The 25,698-nt window shown below is 38.9% G+C and overlaps 2 protein-coding genes across 2 annotated transcripts; one reads left to right on the forward strand and one right to left on the reverse strand.

Annotated features, from left to right (window-relative positions):
- Positions 1-5,355: 5,355 nt before the first annotated feature.
- LOC116196780 (14 kDa proline-rich protein DC2.15-like) lies at positions 5,356-6,132 on the forward strand. Its single transcript, XM_031526679.1, has one exon. It carries the CDS (start codon positions 5,484-5,486, stop codon positions 5,880-5,882), a length of 399 nt encoding a protein of 132 aa, XP_031382539.1. The 5' UTR covers positions 5,356-5,483; the 3' UTR covers positions 5,883-6,132.
- A 5,344-nt stretch (positions 6,133-11,476) lies between these two features.
- LOC116206764 (putative lipid-binding protein AIR1B) lies at positions 11,477-11,833 on the reverse strand. The gene has a single exon (XM_031539571.1). The coding sequence runs from the start codon at positions 11,831-11,833 to the stop codon at positions 11,477-11,479; it is 357 nt and encodes a 118-aa protein (XP_031395431.1).
- Between the last annotated feature and the right edge of the window lie 13,865 nt (positions 11,834-25,698).

The following is a 25,698-nucleotide window of genomic DNA, read 5'->3' on the forward strand; positions in this document are numbered from 1 at the left end:
AACGGGATCGTAAGATATAAGAAACTGTCGAGAGACATTGGGAGTTTTAGTGAGCCCATCGATCCAAAAAACCCTGGCACTTCATGACTTCTAAGAGAAATGGCCCCTCAAGTCGATCAAAAGGCTTTTCCATGTGAATTTTAATTGCAGCAATTTCTGTTCAAGTAGCATTGCGTACCTAACATAATCATGGAACCTAGGACGTCAACCATAGAGAACTTTTTTCAATATCCCGATATTCAAAAGCCTAATTGAGCTCCAAATTACTTAGTCGAGCTAGATCGGCCCACTAAGGAATAAAACTCTCACAGTATGAATTTTCTTCAATCACAAGACTTGAACTTGAAACCTTATTTAAGGAAAAAAAAAAAAGAGCAGAATCTTTTGAACCAATCCACGTTGATCAACCATAGATAACTTTTAATGCAAGAATATACCCATTTTATTTTATTAATAAGGCAAATTTCAAGCGATAGCCCATTTGACTTTTTTTTTTGTACTTTAGTATTCGAAAGCTCAACAGGCCGACTAATCTAATTAGAGCCTGATTGGCTGACTAAAGGATGGCCCATATGAATTTGAAAAAAAAAAATAATGACACATTCTCCTTTTGCTCAGTAGAATGACATCTTCTCCTTTTATTATAGGACATTAACCGCCCCCAACTTTGCCTTATGTGGCAGATGAGTCAACACCATATGTCCAATTTGCAGACATTGCACTAAAATATTATTGTTTTAATTATAAAAAATTTAAAATAAAAGGGACGAGGGGCACAGTGGGCTCTATGCCAGCCTCTGGCGACCAGCTCACACTGACGAGGTCGCCGGAGGCTGAGTTAGGGACCTAAGGTTCTTCAGTGATCTCTCATGTGGGGAGCTGGTGGCCCTCCCCTTGTACCGCCCCTTGCTTTCGCAACTTCCTCATTTTACATAAAAAAAAAAATTTGTTGATTTTCTTTTTAGTTTTCAAATTAAAAGTAACAATATGAAGTGCCAAATCAGCATGTGAAGCGCGTGGTGCCTAATCATCTAATTATGTACTGTTGGAATTCTATTTTAAATAGAGAGGGTGTATTGTCCTTTTTACGAAATTTTAAGGGTGCGAGTGGAACTTATCCTTATTAATAATAATATGGCTAGGTTAAAAAGGAATATGTATGTGTAGCATAGATCGATATGAGTCGAATTATCTAGCAGTTGGCATGGATAATATTCTGAAATCAGGTATACTTCTTTCCGGCATATTATCGTGCAAGGGCCCGCATCCAAGTTGACATGTTGACATGGTTAGACCAACAAATTTGAAGGCAGAGCTTGAGAGATAGATCGAGCTCCATAGGAAATTATAAAGACGTCTGCTATATGTTTATGTGAAGTTTGGATAATTAGATATTCTTATCAGGCACGAGATCCCACACAAACGGGGAGGGAATAGGAAATTGGGTGAAAGTGGGCATGCCATATGCCATGCCAGCTAAGGTTGATGTCTCGAGGGTCGGCTAACGTGTTGCCTTTTCTGCAGAGTACTCACGGGAGTGTCTTAACACATATGGTGATTGGTCGATCTTGTGATCCTTATGGAAGACTGTATACTAAATATATCATAAACTTCCAAACATGACAAAACCATTGCTCCCGCTGTTTGGTATAGTAAATTATATACTATCTCAGTGTCAATTTTGTCCCACGCCAGCTAAAACTTCCTTGCCATCGAAAAGTATAGTGGCTGAGGTCACTTGGTGAGATCGGCCGAGAGAATTTACACGCCGCTGTGTTAGTTATGCCACGGCGGAGATGGCTGAGCTGTGGGGGTGTCTAGGCCGGATGGAAACTGGCCTGGGCTCTTGGCTTAGAAGAATCATTGCAGAAGTAGACTTGGATGTGGTACATCGTCTAGACTTTGGAAAAGGTGCCTGGGCACCATACATTTTGCTACAGGTCTCCACTATTTGTGATCTCCTCGCCAAGTACTGGGAAGTCCACTTTGCCTGCAACTTTCAAAGAGGATAATTGTAATGCAGACCGACCTTTTTGAGAACTCTGTATCTTTCATTTTTCTACGGAGGGCATCAGACTCTCCTCATTGTTGATGTACGTGGGATCTCTTTATCCCGCTTTTGTATAATTTATTTTAGTCTGCTAGGCTTGTGCCTCATTTGTTACCAATGAAAAAAAAAAATTTTAAATGGGACTCTTTCCCTGAATTTTTTTTGTTACAAAAGAGGCCCGATACCTAATACAATAAAAGAAAAATCTTAAATAATTAATAAGGGTTACGGGTAGTTCCACTAGGTATCGAACTTGCAACCTCTAGATCATCAGGTGTGGACATACGCTACTGCGCTACACCATCTTTTGATACTATTTCATGAACCTTTGATATGTGGGTTTTGGTTTAGAACAAAATGCTATTTTTAAGAATTTAAGGTGAAGGCAGGATGTAGAAATTTTTCACATACTTTTAGACTCTTTTTTCGGTTACAAGTAACGTTCATAATTTCAGTACAAAAAAAAAACAAAGAAATTCTAATGATTAATAATGGGCACGGATAGTCTCATAAGAATATTGAACCGATAATCTTTTGGTTACTAGATAAAGACGTGCATCGCTATGCTCTCTTTGACAAAAATTATTACTTTTAGACTCTCTAAATTAAATGTTACATATTCTGGCCTTACTCAATATTCCAATCCGAATTTCAAGGGTAATTATATAATAAAATTACCCATTTATAATAAAATTAAACTTTTAAAATAATCCGAACTTCAAGGGGGTAATTATATAATAAAATTATCTGTTTATAATAAATTAAACTTTTAAAATAGTCGGATGCAGCCATTTCAAACTTGCACATATATATAAAAGTAATATGAAGTTGTTAGGCTTGGATCCGTATTCTACCGAAAAAGAAAAAGTAACACCTTCTTTTTTTTTTGGAAAATCAAACGGGTATAAGAGAAAATGTCCAAGATGGTACATTATAAAGACAGAAAATACAACACCTCCACTTAGATTACTGCAAAGAAAGATAACATGCAACTAAACCACATTGAATAAATCGGTGCAATTGCAGAAATCCTTCCAAATGCTGTAAATATTCTCAACCTCTTGAAACTAAATTCTATATAGACCCTAATGAAAATCGGGAAGTAGAGCATAGCGTAATTCATATAGAAACTGCTACGTAGAGAGATAAAGCCGAAAAGAGTCTTGAAGCATACCCAATGCAGGAACCCTTGACAGATTTCACCTCTAGACTAATTTAATCAACCAATTCCTAAATGGCCCAATCCCTAGAAATTCAAATCAATTCAACTAGGTTCCTATGATTGAATCAAACTAACGACAACCTAACATATCAAAAATCAGCCAGACCATCAAATCAAAGTACCTAGCTTCTTTAATCAATTCAAACCAGTGAATGTCATTAGGGAGCCGAAACCTATAGTAAATCAACATAAAAAGCAAATCCAAAAAAGGTAGGAGTTGTAGGTAGTTAGTATGATCGATCAGCCTAGGAATACGATCCTTTATACTGGAAGGTGGGGATTCCATCGCATGATCGAGGGCTCATGTCCGCAGAGTAGAAGTCGCTCCCTTGGACTAGGGGGAGGGTTCATATAGAGTCGAATAGGCTGGGAGGACGCTGCCATTACGCTGCTGGTCGGGAAGTGGATTGTCGATTGAGGGACGGGCAGTGGACTGTTGAGTAGGGTCTGTCGAGTCGTTTTAGCTAAGGTCAGCTGGGCCGATTGAGTCGGGTCTTGGGAAATCGAATATGAACAATCGGGTTGGTGCAACTAATGTCATGTCCTGGCAGATTCGGTCAGTTCGGCCTGCCTGGTAGGGGTGATCAGTCCTCCGCCACAGTCTCCAACGACTTGGAATTGAAGGCTGACTCCTCTCTCCACTTTAGATATGCTCAGGGGCAACCCCGGTGGGGAACGAGAGACTCCTCCATCAGGGGACACTTCTTCGCACATCCAGAAACGAAGAGGAGGAGAAGGAGCGTCACCGCGACCTCTGGGATTCCTTCGAACCCAGTCTCCGCATCAAATTTGAGTGCGGGGACGACAGAGATAGCCACTAGTTCTGAGCCCTTATTATAGAGAAAAAAGCGCTTTCTTATCTTCTCAACTCGAAATGATGGGGGAGAGGAAAGGTTCCATTTTTTTATTTTTAGGGTACTGCCGGGAATAGATAGATCCAATAGAGACGGGGCGAGGTCCGTAGCTTAGAGGGTACAACCGGTCATGCACGTCTAAGGAGGCTGAGCCACTAACTAGGCTGGGATTTAGAAGCACCATGGAACGCGACGACCATGGCAGTGAAGCTCTGCAACCCATGTCGTGGAGGAGCACCATGGACTCGCATCGTAGAGGAGCACCATCACAAATCTGAGCCTCCAGCCGCGAATGAAGAATAACAGGTCCGAGCTCAACCGTGATAAAGCACCGTGACCTACTGACCCCCTGGCTGACATGTAGTAGCGGTGCGAGGCGCCCACCGCCGTGATTCGTAGCAGCGACGCCGATAACAAGCCATAGCATATCGTAGTCTGTTCGAAAGAAGATAATAGGGGGAGCGAAGGAGAAACAGCAGGGGCCACCGGGAAACGAAGGCAATCGGGAGATAGAAGACGGTCCTCGACTTCCCAATCTCGCTGGTTGGGCGGAGTCGGACACGCTAGCATTACAATGGCATCTGTAGCTAGTTAAGGTATCAAGTGCAGAGGTTTCGAGAGAGAAGGGGGAACAGGCTGCTTTTTACTCTTCTAGGTAAAATTTTGGTAATAAAAAATAAAAAGTAATACGAAGCTGCACCCATTGTACTTGTTATATATATATATATATATATATAATATGTTTTCAATTACAATGGAGGCAATGAGCATAGTATAATAAAATAGAAATCTTAAATATCTAATAAATGAGTACGAATAATCTCATATAAGTATCGAATTTGGACTTTCTTGGCTATCAGGCGAGAGCATAGATATAGTGTACTTATTATATATATATGTAAACAAAACAACTTAGTTACGTATGTGAGATTTAATATTCGTGATGAGACTACACATATATCTTTTTTTTTAGTTACAAAGGAGGCTCGTGAATCTAGTATAATGAAATAAAAATCATAATATTTAATAAAGAGGTGAGGGTAGTTCTACTGGATATCGAACATGAAATCTCTATGTTATTACGTATCCCCTTATTAGTTATGATATCTATTTCATCGCATTAGATTTATCTATCTCCCCTTTAATTATATATATATATATATATAAGAAAAAAACTTAGCTACCGGAGTCGCACAATTTCCAATGACATGCATGCATACCTATTGTCTCTCCGTTCCTTGCAAGATCAACGCTATAAATAACCCCGCTCACTATCATCTTCATCCCACAAAGACAGAAAAGAAAACCTTAGTTCTTGGATATAGTGGGCGAGAAAGGCTTGGAGAAGAAACCAACAATGGAGTCCTCATCCAAGACATCTTCATTGGCACTCTTCCTCACACTCAACCTCCTCTTCTTTGCCCTAGCCAACGGCTGCAACACGTGCCCTCAGCCCAGGCCGAACCCAAACCCCAATCCAAACTGGGCCCCAAAGGCAAGCTGCCCAAGGGATGCCCTCAAGCTCGGAGTGTGCGCGAAGGTCCTCAACGCGCCTGTCAATGCTGTCATCGGGAGCCCGCCCGACTTGCCCTGCTGCTCCCTCCTTGAGGGGCTTTTAGATCTCGAGGTGGCAGCGTGCCTTTGCACTGCGATTAAGGCTAACATTTTGGGGATTAACCTTAACATTCCCATCTCACTGAGCTTGCTCCTTAACACTTGCGGCAAGAGGGCCCCCTCTGACTTCCAATGTGCTTAGGGACTGATCATCAACGGCACCATTGCAAAATGACTTCCTCGTTAATTATATATCCAGCGTCAGCCTTGCTATTGCAGAAATAACCGTCGTCTCTTGAATTCCGTGCTGTATCGTTTCCTTTTCTGTGAAGTCTCTGATGTAGCTTTTTGTTTCAATATTTCGTTTGGATTAATTCCTATAATTAGGAATTCTGTACTTTCCATCCGGTGATTGATATATGAAGTTCGATAATTTAAAAGACACTACGACACATCTTCCTAGTGATATTTTTAATTGCTAATGAAGTTCTCACACGAGTATGTACAGTGAATATATATATATATATATGTTGCAGATGTATAAATATTAAAATCATGGATAGAATATTTGGATCTCTAACGGCTGGAAAGGACTGATCCAATCCACCAATTAATCATTCGGCGACTTTAGCTCAATATTGGACATGACAGTTAAATATAACTGAGCATGATATGACACAAACATTCTCCTGGTATCATCATTATACATCACTGAGGTTATGTTTGATACGCATTAATGGAATGTAATGAACATTTCACCATTACATCACGTTTTTCATCAAGTGTTACTTTTGCAAACAAATTGAAAATTTTTTTTTATACTAAAATGATACTTTTACATTAATTTGATGAAATAAACATTCCTTTGAAACAGTAATAATCTTCATTCCTCCATTTTAACTAAATCTTATATACTCTTTTATATTGTCAAGTTCAACTCAAAATTCACCATTTTGATCCCAATATCATTATTTTTCATTCTCTTCCTCTCCACCAGACTTGAACCTTTGACCAGAGGGCCATATATATAAAAATTACTAAAGGTGACCTAGTAAAATTGTGGGAGAAATTGCTTTTGCTAATCCGGAAGATCGATGATTAAAGATAATTCTTCCTCCTAACAAGTGTGCTTCCAGATATTCAAACATGTGTCATCCTTATGGGAGTCGAAATACTTACCACTCAATCAACACTTTGTTGATATTATTTTTCATTATAGAATTCATTTCTCTTCATCATTCCATTCGGATGTACCAAACATGATTTGAATGCGGATGCATGACATTTTTTGCCATTCTTAATGGGACATGACTTGAGAATAGATCACTGATTTGTTAGTACAATCAGGAAACTGATTGATAAAACGCCGAACTAGTACGTCTCTTATTGAAAGCAAGTAATATTATTAGTCAAATCAAGCTACCTAATGTTAGTAGAACATTCATATTGTCTGAGTATCTAACTTCTGATAAATTTAGTTTACAAATTAAATTTGAACGGATAAACTGTGATATAATTATGCGTACGTGTGTAAATATTTACATATTTAATTTGAACATTATAAATGGTATCTTCTCCATAATTCTTGCATCGGCTGCATGGTTAGATATTAGTTCCCGACATATAAACTGCAGCTCTAGAATCCCGCTGCGTCGATGAATCAATGCCTCCTAAGCTCTGTTTGATCTCCTGAAATCAGTCCAGCAAATTAAAATCAATCAGGTTTTTTAATTGTCTGATTTTAACGAGGCGAAGCTTAGGAGGGAAAGCAAGAGGCTTAAATGCTGGGCGAGTGTGTGGATGTTGTTTTATTAACCGGTACCTGTTCTTCTTATCTAGCTACCAGAGCATTAATCTTGATGCTTAAGCAATTTGGGCATCTATATGTTTTACACTATGCCCGACTCCGCCATCAATAGTCAGAGTCAGGCCAGCTACACATGTTTTAATTGATTATCTACATACCATGGATCAACTTTACAAATAAGGAATATGGATACTAGCTAGGAGATGGATGCCTAATACAAATTAACTGAAATTGGAACATGATGAGATCATGCATTATGAGCTCTTAAATTGAAGTGTTATGGATGGCAACGAGCCTTGAGAAACCATATTGTTTCCAATATATATCGTGCAACGTCACGCAACATTTCCATGTACGTATCAAACTGTTGAATCGAATTCAGGTATACATATAATATCCAGATGTTGATATATATGGTGCCAAAACGGGAACTTATATTCCAAGTGGGTTTTCTAATCTTGGAGCAACCCGTGAACCCACCTAATTAGTTAAGTTAATTAATCCCCACCTAATATTTGTTATATATATATATATATATACACATACATATTAAATAAAATGAATCATATTAGATTTAAATAAGATATACTAAGCGAGCTCTGGTATTGCGATTTGAAACATTCAAAATTTAACAAAAATATAGAGGAAAGATATATAATACAGTGGCACACATTCTCTTCGAATTCAATTATCATCAGTGGAATTTCCGTACTCCTTTATTTGACTTTTACTTTTCCTTTTCTAAGTCTATTCCCTCTTTTATTTATATATATATATATATATATATAAGATATGTATGAATATGTGGGCTCCCGTTGTTCTCCTTCACAGGGTTAACAACCTGTTTTAGTGGGCAAGTTGCAAGTCATGAAATTATTACGTCGAGAGAAGACCACCCAACGCTGACGACAAGAATTGCCCAACTTGCGGGCATGCAGGCCTAATAAAAAAAATTATCGAAAAAAGAAAACATAAATTATGAAACACCTTTGATCCAAATCTGACGTGAACACTCGAGTTCATGGGTATGACCGAAGATAAATTAATGGAAAAGAGTGATTTAACGCGTGAATGAATAGTGTTGTCTAATAATAGATATTATGGAAAATTATTTAGGCTGACCACATATTTGGCGAAATATCTCTGTCGAGCATATTACCTTTTCTTATTCATATTTGATGTATGTAAGTATTAATACAATGGAAATCAAGCAGATTAATGCATCTGATCCATGAGTTAGGTAGCTTCGAACTTTTGAGCTAGCACTGTGTAGGCTATGGCTATAGGGATATAACCACACCTCTTAGCTCTGGATGAGGAGAATGTCGCCGCGTCTCTTCCGGTTCAAGAACTATATTAGGGGTATAAGTATATAATAGGAAAGCCAATTCAAACTATTATGGTTTGTTTGGCTGGTTAGTTTTGGAGGGAAAATAAGAAAAAAATGATATTTTTTCGATCATAAGGGAGGCTTATGGATCTAATAAAAAAATAAAATATTTTTAAATTCTTTGATTCATATTGAGATTTTTTTTTCGGTTACAATAGGAGGCTCATAGCCTAGTACCATATTGGGATTTTTATTTGCCCCAAATGGGAGAAGTTTTTTTTGTCGTTGATTCATGCAGAATAGTGTCACATGGATGGAGGATTTCGGAGACATAGTATTATTTATAATCCTATATCCTTTTACTTTCATTCCTAATAACTCCAGCCCAACAAGACTGAATTTTTTTGCCCCTTCTACCCGAGAGATTTAGAACTTTATATGGGATTTGGTAGAGGAATAAAAGGGGTATCAATGTCCCGCTCATGAGAATTGAACTTAAGACCACTCAATTCTGAATTGAGGACGATGTTACTGTATGAAACTCCATTCTCGAGCTCTCCTTTGATAATATTAGAGGAATGAACGTTAACTAGGTTTAACAGGTCGAACTTGGCCTAAAAGAGTCCACACGAACAAATTATACAGCACAAGCCAAGCCCATGGGCCTATTTTAGTGACAAGGCAAGCTCAGACTGAAACCACAAACGAATTTGTAGTTCTGAATTTCTTATTCGATCGACTACTTCCGAATTCAACATGGCACATTGAAAAAAAAAATTCGAAGAAGAAGTTAAGGTTCCGATTGAATCCATCTTTGTGACTTTTCACATATGAAATGCAGGTCTCGTCATGTAATTGTGATCCCCCATTTGATTACTCTATTCGGCTCTGACGTGTATAAAGTGTGAAGGGATGAATTTGGACGCTCATCAAATGTCTAAATCTCTGAGACCTAAACCCTATCAGTTCTCGAACGTTAAGTGTTAATTAAGGCTTTTAACTGGGGTTCGGCTACATCGGCCCATTAAGAAATCAACCCCGGGAGGGGGGGGGGGGGGGGGGGGGGGGGGGGGGGTTGGATTTCATTTACCAATTTGATTTTTATTTCATTTACCATTTGATTTTTATTTCAGAATAAAAGTTTCTAATTATCACAAGTATGATCAGTCTTGTCAATGAAGAAAAAAATTTTAGGAGAGCTTCACCCATAAGTAATATGCGGACCGCTTCAAACTTGATTAGTCGGATTCATAAGATTTATGGATGCCAAGTGATGTACTCCGAAAAGAAATTCTAAATCAACTTTTAGGCCTTTGGTTTCCAATACAATTTCGATCTCCCAGTAATAGCAATTATCGGCTGTTGGGGCTACATGGATTTGACCGTAATACATCATACTGATGCTGGAAATTGCTGCGAAATTAAGTCTTAACTGCTGTGAAACCCCGGCCCTAGGGGAGTTTGAGAGAGTCTTGTATCACAGGAATAGTAATGATGGATCTTTTTAGAATTCAAGTTGGAGAGAATTAAGAGATCAAATTAGATTTTTCTCAGTGTGGGGTTTGTAACAGGGGCTAGGATGAAAAATATTTTTTAGTGCTATAATCTTAACGGAGGCTGAGATGAGACATATCTATGAGGGCTGTGATTTCCATTTCATTATCTAATGGATTCTCCTGCTCTGCCCCATGGACGTTTCCCCTTTTCTCGTCGGGAGGAGTTTTACCACTTATATTCGGTATCTGAACTTATTTTCTATCTTATCTAATCTCGTTTTACATGCATCTTGTTACAACAAACCCCAATAACCCTCTAATCAGGAACTGAGGCTCCAGAAAGAGACAGCATCCAGGTGCATTTTACAGGAGTGTTAACCCAATTTATTATTAATGTTCATTGATCTGCGATGTTCTTTTCATTTTTTTCCCCTTTTGGTGGTGGTTGAACTTTCTTTTGGAGCAAGAATTAAGAGGATTATAAGCCGTTCTTGGGTCGCATTTTTCTACAGAGGGTTAGGAAAAATGAGTCTACACATCGAAAAGATTTGTAATCTCTCTGTTTTTTCAATCATAAAATCTCCCTAATTTTTTCGGTGAACTGAAATGTCTAATTTACTTTTGGTTGTTTTCCTTGGTTTTGAGGATTTTTCCGTGTTAAATCTCGTGTTTTGTCTCTACTTTTGGGTAATTTCTGACATTCTTTTCATATGACATGGTCTCATTTCCATTACCGCGGTGGACCAATAGTATGCTTGCGACCACGGTCACAAGGGCGACAGCGATCACCATCTATGACAGGTCCGTGAAAGTTTATCGATCTAATTCACTCTTCGTGACCTCGGTTTCATCTACATGCCCAATCTAATTTGCAATCTAAATTTTTCTTATATATATGAGAAATTCGCGTAGGCAGGCAGGAAGAGTACTTTAGTACGTAAGTTGATGTAAAGGAGAGATATTTCCAATGGCAAAAAATTAAAGCACTGTTGAATAAACACTGCATCATATATGTCCCAGCGACGTTTTTCAATTTATTGGATGACTATTGACTAACCAAGATAAACTCAATCGCTCCACATTTGTGACATACGAATACTAATCCATAGAGTAAAGCCTCAAAATACGTGCGCAAATTCAAGCAAAACAAAAGAGACTTCAAATCAAGGCATCAATAGTTTACGAGAACACCGGCCAATAGAAGGGACAATCCTCCTTCCGCAGTCGATGAGGATACGGTCAATATAATCCCAGGGGAGTTCAATGCCCTGGTGCAGGGGCTTGGGATTGACCGCACCTGCAGTTGCCGCAGCGAAGAGGCAGGATATGGCCTCTAGGTCGTTGAGCCCCTCCAGGAGCTTGCAGCAACGCTTGTCTGTGACAGATACATCTTGGCAAAATATTATGTCGTCCGAACTGAGGCAACGGTCCGGGGACTGTGGCTGTGCAGTAGATAGGGAAAAGATGAGGAGGTTAAACGACAGGAAGAGGGCAAGCATCGTCGTGCTCTTTGCAGCCATTCTTAATTATATAATTGATTTCTTCCTCTCAATAATTTGAGATGAAGTTGTCGATGAGGGAATGAGGAGGGTGTAGTATCTGTGGGATAAAGAGAATGGGAGGGAAACTAATTGAGGTGTTTATATAGGGTTCACATTGGGCGATTGTTAATTTGGTTGTTGATGCCTACAGAATTAAATACATGCATAATTGAAATAATCAAAAGGGACGTAGCGTAGTGGCACGCACTTTTGCCGGGTATTTAAGAGATTTCATGTGCAATACTCAGTAGGACTCCCTATATCCTTTTATTATACACTATAATTTATATTTTTATTGTGGGATGAAGAGAATGGGAGGGAAACTAATTGAGGTGTTTCTATAGGGTTCACATTGCGCGATTGTTAATTTGGTTGTTGATGCTTACAAAATTAAATACATGCATAATTGGAATCATCAAAGGGGTGTGGCGCTGTGATACGCGCTCTTTCTTGGTAATTAAGAGATTTCAAATTCAATAATTAGTAGAATTCCCTATATCCTTTTATTAGATACTATAATTTATATTTTTATTGTACTAAATTTATGAGCCTCATTTGTAATCGAAAAAAATGCTTATCCAAACAAAAAGAGATTGTGTTAATGAAAGATCAAATCTTCAATTCTGGGCAAAAAAGAAAGAAAAAGATAAAATTGTAATTAGTAATTAAGTGGAAGGCACATGTGTGCCATTTCCTTGGGATTTCCTTTTTCATTTTTTTTAATAACTAGGAATGTCTAGGTTTCGAGTGACTAATCTTCATAGTTCATGTGAATATTTTGTAAGTTCACGGGACATGTTAATTGAGCGGAAAGACCGTGCAAGTGGTCTGATAATGTTGGGATTTTTCCCAACTCATGCAGGTGGCCCTTTCCCTTCGGTGTAAGCAACTTTCATTGATCATCCCATTTTTTGGGATACGGGAACGTTACAATTAATTTCTTAATTGCATTTTGGAGAATCCATTCATTTTTCTATATATATAGTCTAGCATGCAAATCTCGTAGCAATATTCTATCATATATATAACATAAGAAAGCAATGTTGGGTGGACCAATTGGTACAGCCCACAAAATTTTATATACTAAGCAACGTATTCCTGTAACAGGTTGTATATTTGTATAGTATGTTTTGCATATATAATGAGATCAATATATATGCAGTCTCTACATTCCGTACTCCAATTCTCTGCATTAAACAAAATAAATAAATACTTAAATGGCCGCGTTAGCTAATAAGTATTTATATTTATTAGCAAAAATTATTGCAGAAGAATGACCAGCTCTACATAGATCGATTAAGACCTTCTACGAAGAAAACTAATTAAGGAAAAAGTAAAATTACTTGAGGGCCCTCAAGTTCCATTTAAACATTTCTTCGAAAATATTCATGAAGTTAATTACTTTAAACAAGATTGTGATGATCATCCATTATTTGATTACATTGCGAATATGAAATATTATCTATTTATCAATCCATCTACACATATTAAAATCTGGTCCCACATGGCTGCTAGGGTTGAGTGAGTTTTTTTCTTAAATTGACTTTTTTACCCTTTCCTTTTTTGCTTCTAACATTTTCTATAATTTTCTTTCATTTACATTGTATATAATCTTTTCATTTATACATCTACAGCAAGATCGACTTTTGCCAACGTTTTCTTTTTTACATCAGCCAACTCAAAAAACGTCAGAAAAAACAGTCCCGAGTTTCTCTCAACGTTTCAAACAATGTTGGCCTTGACACTGTCGCGAGAGGGCTCCCGATGTTTTTTTCAAAAATGTTGGGAAAACACACCCCTAAGCCGACGTTTTAGAAACGTTGGTTAAAAAACAAGTCTAGGCCGACGTTTCAAACGTCGGCGAAAACCTTGCCTAGACCGACATTTGTTGTGTCGGACAACAACTGTTTTTAAGCCGACATTTGAAACTGTTGGAAAATAACGACATTGGTGAATGAGAAATTGTTTCTCATTAATGAAATGAATGTATTGAATGGTGGTTTATGGAATTGAAATGACACCATCAATTGTTATCAATTGAACGGGTGCAGGGAATTGAAATGACACCATCAATTATTATCAATTGAACGGGTGCAAGGAATTGAGAGGACACCATCAATTGTTATGAGTTGAACGGGTGCAAAGAATTGAAAGGACACCATCAATTGTCTATAAATTGTAAATTCCCCTCATTTCTTGAGATATAACAGAATTGAATAGTTAAGTGAGAGTGTTTAACTTCATTTTCTGGTTCGCTGGGGTGCGGATAGCTCGTGCTGCTAGCTGCATCCGATGTCGTTTTATCTTGGGAAATAGACGTCCACGTGACCTCGAGCACGCCCTGAGGGGATGAATCTATTTCAAGAGATTTGTGTGAAACACATGACTCGGCTTTTTTGTGTCTTCCGATCTTCCGGTTTTGTCTTTGTATCGGTTTGAATTTCCAAGTTCTTATACTAGTGAAATTCATTTAATTTTATAGTATTTTGTTTATCCATATTGCTATTCGAATTTTTCGTTCAATTTGTTACTTATTACAGATAATTTATTTAATTACAATCTTGAAACAGATCTTTCTATTTTGAACGATTCGAATGGTATCGGGGAAAGATGGGGATGCGACCAACGGAAGCCAAACTACTAGCTCCGGCCCTGCTCCTATGTTGCCTAACCATTTGGTTAGCCAAAACGTGGCTGCTCCCTTCATGGTTCCTGTGAACCATGTTGAGAAGCCCGAGAAGTTCAATGGGTTGAACTTCAAGAGGTGACAACAAAAGATGCTATTCTACCTCACAACTCTGAACCTTGCAAGGTTCTTGACTGAAAATGCTCCAACCCTATCTGTGGGGGAGTCAGATGTGCAGGCTCTCAATGCGGTTGACGCTTGGAAGCACTCCGACTATTTTTGCAGAAATTATATCATGAACGGTCTTCATGATTCCCTGTATAGTGTCTATCGGGGGTTTAAGACGGCAAAGGAGTTATGGGAATCCTTGGACCTTAAATATAAATCAAAGGATGCCGGTGCGAAGAAATTTCTCGTCGGATGGTTCCTCGATTTTAAAATGGTGGATTCAAGGACCGTAATGAGTCAAGTGCAGGAATTTCAAGTGCTCTCGCATTAGATTCAGGCCGAGGGGATGGCTCTACGTGAATCCTTCAAGTGGTTGTTATCATTGAAAAGTTGCCTCCTGGTTGGAAGGATTTCAAGAATTAATTGAAGCATAAGCAGAAGGAGATGACAATGGAAGATCTTGTTGTCAAGCTTCGAATTGAAGAAGACAATAAAAACTACGGAAATGATCTCATCCTCCCTACTGCTGCTAAGGTAAATGTCATGGAGCAAGGGCAAAGCTCCAAGAACAAAAAAAGGCAAGAAGAAGTTGAGTACGAATGGAGGAGTCTTCAAGCCCAAGTTTCAGGGGAAATGCTTCAACTGTGACAAGAAAGGTCACAAAACTACTGACTGTAGGCTCCAAAAGAGGAAAAAGGACCATGAAGCAAACGTGGTTAATGAGATGACTCGAGATATGGCAGACATCAACATATCTGCTGTGATTTCAGAGGTGAACCTCATTGGGTCCAACCCAAAGGAATGGTGACTCAATACCGGTGCTACCAGACATGTGTGCTCAAACAGAGACCTGTTCACTATGCTCGAACTTGCCACCAAACAAGGTGATCTTGAAGATGACTTCAGGAAAGGAGTTGACTCTGAACAACGTATTGTATATACCTGAGATTCGGAAGAATTTAGTCTCCGAGTCATTGCTGAACAAGCATGGGTTCAAGATGGTTTTTGAGTCAAATAAAATTATTTTGTCCAAGTCTGGAATGTACGTAGGAAAGGGATATGTATGTGATGGGCTTTTTAAGCTCAATGTAATGACCATAATCAATAAGAATTCTGGTTATTTTGCGTATTTGATTGAGTCTCCTAATTTGTGGCATGGAAGAATAGGTCATGTTAATTATAATACTTTGCTTAGATTAATTAACTTGAATCACATACCTACATTCCAAATTGATTCATAGCACAAATGTGAAATTTGTGTTGAGGCAAAATTGACAAGGTTACCCTTTCAAACGATTGAAAGGAACACCAAGCCACTTGATCTAATTCATAGTAATGTATGCGATTTAAAGTTCGCAACAACAAGAGATTGTAATAATTATTTTATTACCTTTATCGATGATAGTACAAAATACTGTTATGTATATTTGTTGAAAAGCAAAGATGAGACCATAAAGAAATTTGTTATCTATAAAAATGAAGTTGAGAATCAACTTAATAAGAAAATTAAGAGATTAAGGAGTGACAGAGGAGGCGAATAAGTAACGCCTTTCGGGGAATTCTGTGCACAACACGGAATTATACACGAAGTGACTGCATCATATTCACCTCAATTGAATGGTGTTGCTGAATGCAAAAATCGCACGTTGAAAGACATGATGAATGAGATGTTATTAAGTTCGGGATTATCTCAAAATATGTGGGGTGAAGCAATATTGTCAAGCAATTACCCATTAAATAAGGTAACTCGAAAGAAAGAGGAAAATACCCCTTATGAATTATTTAGAGGTAGGAGACCATCCTACGATCACTTGCGAGTGTGGGGGTGCTTGACAAAAGTAGTTGTTCCGACACCAAAGAAAGTAAAGATCGGTCCTAAGACGGTGGACTGAATCTTTATTGGCTATGCACATAACAGTAGTGCTTATCGATTTCTTGTGCATGAATCTAAGATTCCCGATATACGCAAGGACACGATAATGGAATCAAGGAATGCATCATTCTTTGAAGATGTATTTCCATGTAAATTGAATGAGCCATTGAGTTCATCAAAACGAACCTCACACACTATGAATGATGGACTTCATGACATAGATCATGAAAGCCAGGGTTCAGATCAAGAGATTGAACCTAGACGTAGCAAAAGAGCTAGAATTGAAAAATCATTCGGGAATGATTTTCTAACATATTTGTTAGAAAAAGAACCACAAAGCTATGCTAAAGCAGTAAATTCCTCTGAATAACCTCTCTGGAAGGAGGCAATCAAAAGTGAAATTGATTCGATTCTGTAGAATCACACTTGGGAATTAGTGGATCTCCCCACTAGTTGTAAACCCTTAGGATCCAAATGGATCTTTAAGAGGAAAATGAAAGTAGATGGATCCATTGATAAGTATAAGGTCAGGCTTGTAATTAAGGGATACAGGCAAAAGGAAGGCTTGGACTATTTTGATACTTATTCTCCTATGATGAGAATAAATTCCATTAGGATGATACTTGCAATTGCGGCACTGCGTAATTTGGAAGTTCATCAAATGGATGTGAAAACAACTTTCCTAAATGGAGATTTATATGAAGAAATCTATATGGAACAACCTAAGGGGTTTGAGGCTCCAGGAAAAGATAGGAAAGTTTGTAAATTGGTCAGATCATTATAAGGGTTGCAACAAGCGCCAAAGCAGTGGCACAAAAAATTCAATAATGCAATGATTTTCAAAGGATTTAAGATCAACGAGTGTGATAAATGTGTATACATTAAGGAGACATAAAATGGTTACGTCATTTTATGTCTCTATGTAGATGACATACTCATTATTGGTAGTGATGACAAAATGATCAAATCTACGAAGAATATGTTGAATTCGAGATTTGACATGAAAGATATGGGACACACTGATGTGATTTTAGGAATTAAAATCTTGAGAACATCAAATGGACTAATTTTGAGTCAATCACACTACATAGATAAAATTCTGGAAAAATTTAGCAAAAATGACTCTAGAATTTCAAAGACTCCAATAGACAATAATTTTCATCTATCAAAGAATAGAGGAGAGAGTATTTCTCAGTTAGAATACTCAATGGTCATTAGAAGTATAATGTATCTTATGAGTTGTACTAGGCCGGATATTGCATACTCGGTTAGTAGATTCAACTGATATATGAGTAATCCGAGTAAGGATCATTGGAAAGCAATTGTCAGGGTACTCAGATACCTTAGATATACTCGAGATTACGGGCTGCACTATATTAGATATCGAACTGTCTTAGAGGGGTACAGTGATGCAAACTGGATATCTGATATAACGGATTCGAAATCCACTAGTGGATATGTGTTCACACTAGCAGGTGCAGCAGTATCATGGAAGTTCTCGAAACAAACGGTTATCGCTAGGTCCACAATGAAATCTGAGTTTATTCCTTTTATAAATGTGGAGAAAAAGCTGAATGGCTACGCCATTTTCTAGATGACATTCCTAAATGGAAAAAACCTGTGTCACCAATTTGTATTTATTGTGATAGTCAAATGGCAATTGGAATGGCACAGAGTAATATGTATAATGGTAAGTCTAGACATATACGTTGTAGACATAATACCATTAGACAACTAATCTCAACTAGAATTATCTCTATTGACTACGTGAGGTCAAAGGATAATATAGCAGATCCGCTAACCAAAGGGTTAAGTAAAGAACAGTTTGAGAAGTTGTCAAAGGGAATAGGTCTGAAGTCCATTAGAGGAAAGATTTTATAGCAGATACCCAACCTAGCTGACTGGAGATCCCAAGATATAGGTTTGATGGGACAACCAAGTTATAGAACCGAATTAAATCACTGTGGGGGAAAATCCCTGGACCATTCCTTAATGAAACAGTGATAAACGGATAAAGCTAGTTGTCTAAATTACTTTAATGATAAGTGAAATCACCTATGTAAGAGATAAGTGGGGCCGATTTAGAGGATAATTTTCATGGACTTAAATCTTCAGAAACTCTCGCGAAACTAGGATGGTGTTCCATGGCCAAAATGGACACAACAATGAGAACTGAAAGGAAGTTAGTTGATTCCTATGTGAGGTGTGTGTCATCTTTACATAAAATGGCAGGACAGTTTATTGACATCATGTCTACTGGACTGCAGTAAAGTACATGCATTTCACAAGGGAGGGTTCAAGGGTGGTGACACCTACCTATCCTATATAGGGTTCAACTATTGAACACTCTCAGTGAGTTAAAAAAAAACAAAACAAAACAATTTTCATTCATGTGGGGGATTGTTGGAAAATAATGGTATTGGTGAATTAGAAATTGTTTCTCATTAATGAAATGAATGTATTGAATGGTGGTTTATGAAATTGAAAGGACACCATCAATTGTTATCAATTGGACAGATGCAAAGAATTGAAATGACACCATCAATTATTATCAATTGAACGGGTGCAAGGAATTGAAATGACACCATCAATTGTTATGAGTTGAACGGGTGCAAAGAATTGAAAGGACACCATCGATTGTCTATAAATTGTAAATTCCCCTCATTTCTTGATATATAAGAGAATTGAATAGTTAAGTGAGAGTGTTCAACTTCATTTTTTGGTTCGCTGGGGTGCGGATAGCTCGTGATGCTAGTTGCATTCGATGTCGTTTTTTCTTGGGAAATAGACGCCCACGTGACCTCGAGCACGCCCTGAGGGGACGAATCTATTTCAAGGGATTTGTGTGAAGCACATGACTCGGCTTTCTTGTGTCTTCTGATCTTCCGATTTCGTCTTTGTATCGGTTTGAATTTCCAAGTTCTTATACTAGTGAATTTCATTTAATTTTATGGCATTCTATTTATCCATCTTGCTATTCGAATTTTCCGTTCAATTTGTTACTTATTATAGATAATTTATTTCCTACAGAAACGTCGACCAAAATCGAGCATGTGCCGACGGTTTTAGAGTCGGCCAAAACCATCCATATGCTAATGCAAAAAACATCGCCTCAAACATGCCAAGGCCAATGCCAAAAACGTCAGCATAGACCATTTTCATTTTTAAAAAAGGCAACAAGTTGTCAACCAATTTGACAACCCTTTCTCAGTTGTCAAATTTGTTGACAAACCGTTGTCAATAATTGATGCTCAAAGAAATGAAGTATTACCACTTGATATCAAATAAATGTCACTCTCTAACAGCACCAATAACTCATCCACATGTACATATCCAAACATAATTACAAGTTATGATAATAATAACCATTAATGAACTAACAACATGTTTTCAATTTTTTGACAACATGTTGGCATGATCTAGAAACTACAAAAATCCCCGATTACACTCAAGTATAACTCATAATCATCAGAAAAGTACATAAAAAAAAGAGAATCAAATACAATGATAATAGATCATCTCCAAAACAAAAGAAGGAAAACCCATCAATTCGGTGTCAATGTTTTGACTACACTTGGAGGCTAACTCTGGTCGATGTAGAGATGGTGGGGTGTAGAAGCAGGCAGTAACGACCAGCAACAGTAATGGTGGTAGGTGCAAGCAGTAGCAGTGATGGCAAAGCAAAGGAGCAGAGGAGCAACGAGAGGAGAATGTAGCTGTGGAGGATAACGATGGAGAAGGAGAGGATGATCGAAGAAATGGAAGAGGAGTTGGTGTGAAGGAAGAGGACGAGCGCGGATGAGGAGAAGACATAGAGGACGATGGTAGAAGTGACGATAGAGGTAGATGAGGAGTGGAGTGAAGAAATGAGACGGGAGAGGATAGGAGGATGAGAAAAGACGAAGAGAGGGGCATTTAAGAAGAAGAAGGATATATGGAGAATTTTGAAGGTTTGAAATATTTTGCGTTTTAAAAATTTTAAGGGCTGAGTTGGAAAATTCCCACCCAATCTTTGTATTTTTTTTTCAATGCCAACGCTTTTGAAACATCGACATAAACAACTTTGGTGGACATTTCGAAAAGCGTCGGGCCATACAACCTTTAGCCAACATTTAAAGCGTTGGCCCATGTCGATCTCAGGTGACAACATGTTGTCACCTGAGATCGACATGGGCCAACGCTTTAAACGTCAGCCCAAGGTTGTCAACACCCAATTTTGGTCCACCGGCTCCAGAGGGGCAGAATCGTCATTTTGCCACCCGTGAGGGAAATATTTCCGATTAATTACTCGAGTATTCACGACTTTTTGAAAATAGAAAATTTGCCTAATTTAACACCAATTTTATGATTTTTCAAAAAATAATATTATTTGGGACGTTTTTTAATTTCGCGTATATGACGTCAATTTTCAAAATCCGAGACAAAATTTGAGATTGGAGATGATTTCATCGCATAATATCGATCAACGAATTTTTCTGAGCATAATGGCGGTGTCGAATTATTTTTTCCAACGTCCGATCAAGAAGACAAAATTTTCAATTCGTACGCGCATCCAAAAAAAAAGAGGAAACGGTAAGAAGTCAGAAATCTGACTTCTGACCGTTGCTTCTTCTTCTTTTCCTTTTTTCTGTTCTTCTTCTTCCTCTTTTCTTCTTTTCTTTTTCTCTTCTCTTCTCCTGTTCCCCTGCCGACTGGACCCGAGCCTGCAACCCGAAGCCCGCACGCATGCCCTGCTTCCGTCGTCCTTTCTCCCTCTGCACACGCCAACCGCTCCCGTGCACGCCGACTCTCTCTCTCTCGATTTTTCGAAACAAAACCCGCAGCTCAGGATTTCAAAGGGGACGGACGAAAAAAAAAAAAAAAGAAACCTTAGCTCATGGACTCTCTAAAAAAAAATCCCTCAGCTCGCTCTCCCTCTCGGTGGCTCTCGGCTTTAAAAAAAGAAAAAACCACAGCTCAACTCAGGCAAATTCTCGAAGCTCACCCGGATCCCCGCCCAGAGCTCAAACTCCCGAAAACTTCAGCTCCCACACCGATTCTCCCAGAGCTCGATTTCCGGAACTTCCCCCAGCTCGGACGCCCGTTTCGCCCTGAGCTTCGACGCTCTTTCTCGAGAATCCACGGCCCACAACTCGTCCATGCGCGCCCGAGGCAGCTCGAATTTTCGGATTTTTTCTCTCGGCTCAGCACACTCTCTCCCACACTCGCGGCCTCCGAGTTCGCCCCGGGTCTCGCTCCATCCCTCAGCTCGCTCTCTCGCTTTCCCTCACCTCGTCTCCCTCAGCTCCCCGTCCGATCTCCAGCTTAACCATCGCCCCTTTGCCCGACGCTCGGCCACCCGAACCGCCCCTCTTCTCCCTCTGTGTTTAGTGTTTGGCTAACCGGGTCGTTTCATTTTTTTTTTTCGAGTTGAACAGACCGCCGAGACCAGCAACCCAGATAGCGCCCGGCGGCCCAGCCCAGTCCTCCAGCGGCCCAGCCCGTTTCAGCAGAGTCCAACCCGGCCCGGTCCGCCCCTTTCAGTCCGAATTCCTTCGGCACAATAGTCGGTCCGGCCTACTCGGCCCAATTCGGTCCAGTCCACCCCCATCGGATCTCGGCCTGACCCAACTCGTCCGGCAATTTTATCTTTTTTATTTTATTTTATTTTTTTATTTACAGATTCACCCCTCAACTCCCTGAACTAGGTAAATTCTTGACTTAGTGGCATGTTTAGAGCTCCATTTTGAATATCAATGTTTGCTTGGATGGATACGTTGTGAAATGAGCATTATTGGGTTGCGTGGGTGATCGGATTTGTCCCGAACTCGATTTTACGAATTTTCTGTCTTGTCTCATTTCAGTCCTGAGGATGCATTTTTATTTTTTTCATATCTGCCCCGAATTTTAAAATTATTTTCAGCCAAGTCCCAGCCATTTTTATCATTTTCCAATCAGTCCTTGAATTTTCCAGAATTTTTCAAACATCCCATGGAACTTTTCGAGTTGTTTCAGTTTAGTCCTGGGACAATGTTTCTCCGTTTTCAGATCTGCCCCTAATTTTAAAATTCATTTCAGCCAATTCCCAGCCATTTTTATCATTTTTCAATCAGTCCTTGAATTTTCCATAATTTTTCAAACATCCCAAGGAACTTTTTGAGTTGTTTCAGTTTAGTCCCGGGACCATTTTTAGCCCTTTTCAGATCTGCCCGGAATTTTAAAATTCATTTCAGCCAAGTTCCAGTCCTTTATCATTTTCCAATCAGTCCCTGAATTTTTAAGAATTTTTCAAATCTACCAAGAAACTTTTCTAGTTGTTTCAGTTTAGTCCTGGGGCCATTTTTTTCGCTTTTTCAGATCAGCCCGAATGTTCAAATTCGTTTCAAACAAGTCTTGGAACCTTTTCAGCAATTTTTACACAATCCCCAATTTTTCCGAAATTTTCAAACTAGTCCCCGAAACTTTTTCCGAATTTTCAAATCAGTCCCTGCTCTTTTAAAATCGTTCAATTCAGTCCCTGGACATTTTCTAAAATATCCAACCCTTTCCTACTTGGATTACCGACCGACAACGTATGTGCCCTATTTAAATATTTTATTCCTATAAATATATGTATACAACATGACAATGTGTGTCTTTTACGTTTTCCCGCTTCCATGAATCGGTGTCGTTTTATCAATTCCGTTAACATTATGTTTGTGTATGTTTGTATGAGTTTATCGTGATCATGGCGGCACCGATTGTGTAAAATACGTATGGTTGTTGTGCTTGACGTGATAACATGCTCCCGATTCGGGTTTAAACGCTTTATTTCCTCGTTTTAATCGAAACCTCACACGAATCGGTTTAATCATGTAAACTCGACCTAAAATTAACTTTTTAAATCTCAAGATGGTCGGGAATTAGGATTCACATCGGACGGTTCATCAATGATCGGCTCGACGATCCGAAACCCGCATATTTAGAGCATTTGGCAAAACATTAATTAATTTAATCGATAATTCCACTAACAGGGTAATTTGGACATTCATGAGATTAATTAACTCACTTGGCTCTAATAATTTTATACGAATTGGTAATAAACCAGTAACACGCGTTGATAGGTTGTAAATATGCGTTGATGCCCTTCTCAAAACTTGCAAATTTTATAAAACCCGAGACACATGGCTCGATGTGATATGGATGTCTAGGAAGGACTTGCGCGTCTTGACTCGAGGCCTCACTTGATTTCAGGGAACTCAGGTCGAGGCGCAGAAGTTCTTCTTAGATCACTTCCGGATAGATTAACCGATCATTTGGCTCTTAGGGTTCTTGACAACCCTGGAAGGTCCAGGGGATCGGTTAGCGCTGGTCACAGGGCGAGGTGGCCCGCGCCGCGTAATCTCTCTTTCCGAAAGTAATTTTCACCTCAAGGGCAAAATCGTCTATTTGCAACTTAGCAACACCCCTAGAGTTAGAATAACAGAAACACTACGGTATCAGGGTAGGGATGGGCTACTTGTCTAGGCGCAGCTTCATCTGCATAGCCCGCTCTATCCGACCGATGAGTTTTTATTATTCTAGCATATTCTCGGGTAGTTAGTTCGGGTGGATTGGCTCAAAATACAAATATCGGACTAATTGTGTACTTGGTTAAGACAAAAAACGGATAATAGCGGGTTAGGTACAATCCTAAAAGCAACCCGAAATTCATGAGTTCTAGGGTTTACGGGCGAAATTCATGTTCTGTAATAACTTGTAACAACCTGTAACAACCTTAGTGTTACGACATAGAACAATCCTAAAAGCAACCCACAAACACAAGACTTGACAACAGACGTCACGTACGTCAAGTCCTCTAAAAATAATGCCAAATGCGAAATACCTTCCCGAGGCGATCCTTGATCGATTCACACCTTGTACCCACTTTGTTTGCTTTAGGGTAGGATTTGTATGCCAAGATACCTCGGTTAATAATTGGTTAATTCACGTAAATTCGGTAATAATAAAACCCCATTGTTTGTTTATTTATGTCCGCTTGTTAATATTCTTGCACTTGTTTGTTATGCGGATCGAGCCCGATCCTTCAGGGCACGATTCATAGGGGGTCCAATGCCCCAATCGTAGATCACGGGGTCCACTTCCCCTAACACTGAGTGCACGTTTTAATTTCAATTCCAGTCTTTTCAAACCACACGGTGAGCACGAATGGAATGATAACCGAACGCGAACCAACCGAGATTCAGTTGTTGTAATTTGCATTTTTTATTATTCGAGAGGATAATGTAAGGATTCATGTTGTACATTTATTCATGTAAGAATCCCGATCGGAGAGTAGACGGTTGGAGTGTTTCTTCGAATTTATGGTGTCAAAACGCATAAGATGAGCAGAACTTAATTAAGCAGTAATTAAATTAAAATGGCAAGCCTAGACAAGCTAGAGTACTGATAGGGCATGCGAGATATAGGCTCACATGTAATAGAACCCCCGAATTCGGAACCTCGGGTTTCGCAGACCATATGCCTTAGCAATTAGGTGTACCCCGTACCCCTAGACCCGGGTAACTTGTTGGCCTCGACTTTCGGGTCGTAAAATGGCAAGTAGAGACTCCTTCTCACGTGCGTCCGTCGCGCGTCCCCAGGAAGGTGGACACTCCCAAGCCGCGTTGCATTTAGGCTCGCGCATGCGTGCCCCGACGAGATTGAAATTCGGGTGCCCACAAAAGTTATCTGGATTGAGACAATAGATAGGACAATGCATTGCCCTATCTATTGTTATATATGAAAATCAAGTTTCCAATGGCTGTTGTTCTAAAATTATCACAGAATCATATGGAACTCATTATAAGTTTTTAGGGACTTGTTTTCTAAGTTATTAAAAGAGATGTTATTATCATGATTCTCTATTAAATAAAAGTACATCATAGCTTGAAAAAGTAACTAGTGCGGATATTTGCCCGCGATTCGGAACTAAAGAGATACCAAATTTGAATCTTCCTAGTAATAACTCCGTACATCACATTTTCTCTTCCTCCATATATTAGTATTAATTCTAAATCAATATACATTGCTGGTTTTAATGTCATAAATTAAGGGTTGACTCATAAGAACACTACATAAGCCTTTCAATTGAAACCAAGTTGTGTGTTTAAGTCCCTTTTGTAAAATCAAGTTGTGTGTTTCAAGTAAGGTATGAATATAGCGCGCACATTCAGTTGT

This window comes from Punica granatum, chromosome 1, assembly GCF_007655135.1.
Source record: "Punica granatum isolate Tunisia-2019 chromosome 1, ASM765513v2, whole genome shotgun sequence".
NCBI classification, from domain to species: domain Eukaryota; kingdom Viridiplantae; phylum Streptophyta; class Magnoliopsida; order Myrtales; family Lythraceae; genus Punica; species Punica granatum.

What these genes read in the sequence shown, in the direction of transcription:
- LOC116196780 (XM_031526679.1), top strand. Translation starts at nt 5,484, where the DNA reads ATGGAGTCCTCATCCAAGACATCTTCATTGGCACTCTTCCTCACACTC.
- LOC116206764 (XM_031539571.1), bottom strand. Translation starts at nt 11,833, where the DNA reads ATGGCTGCAAAGAGCACGACGATGCTTGCCCTCTTCCTGTCGTTTAAC.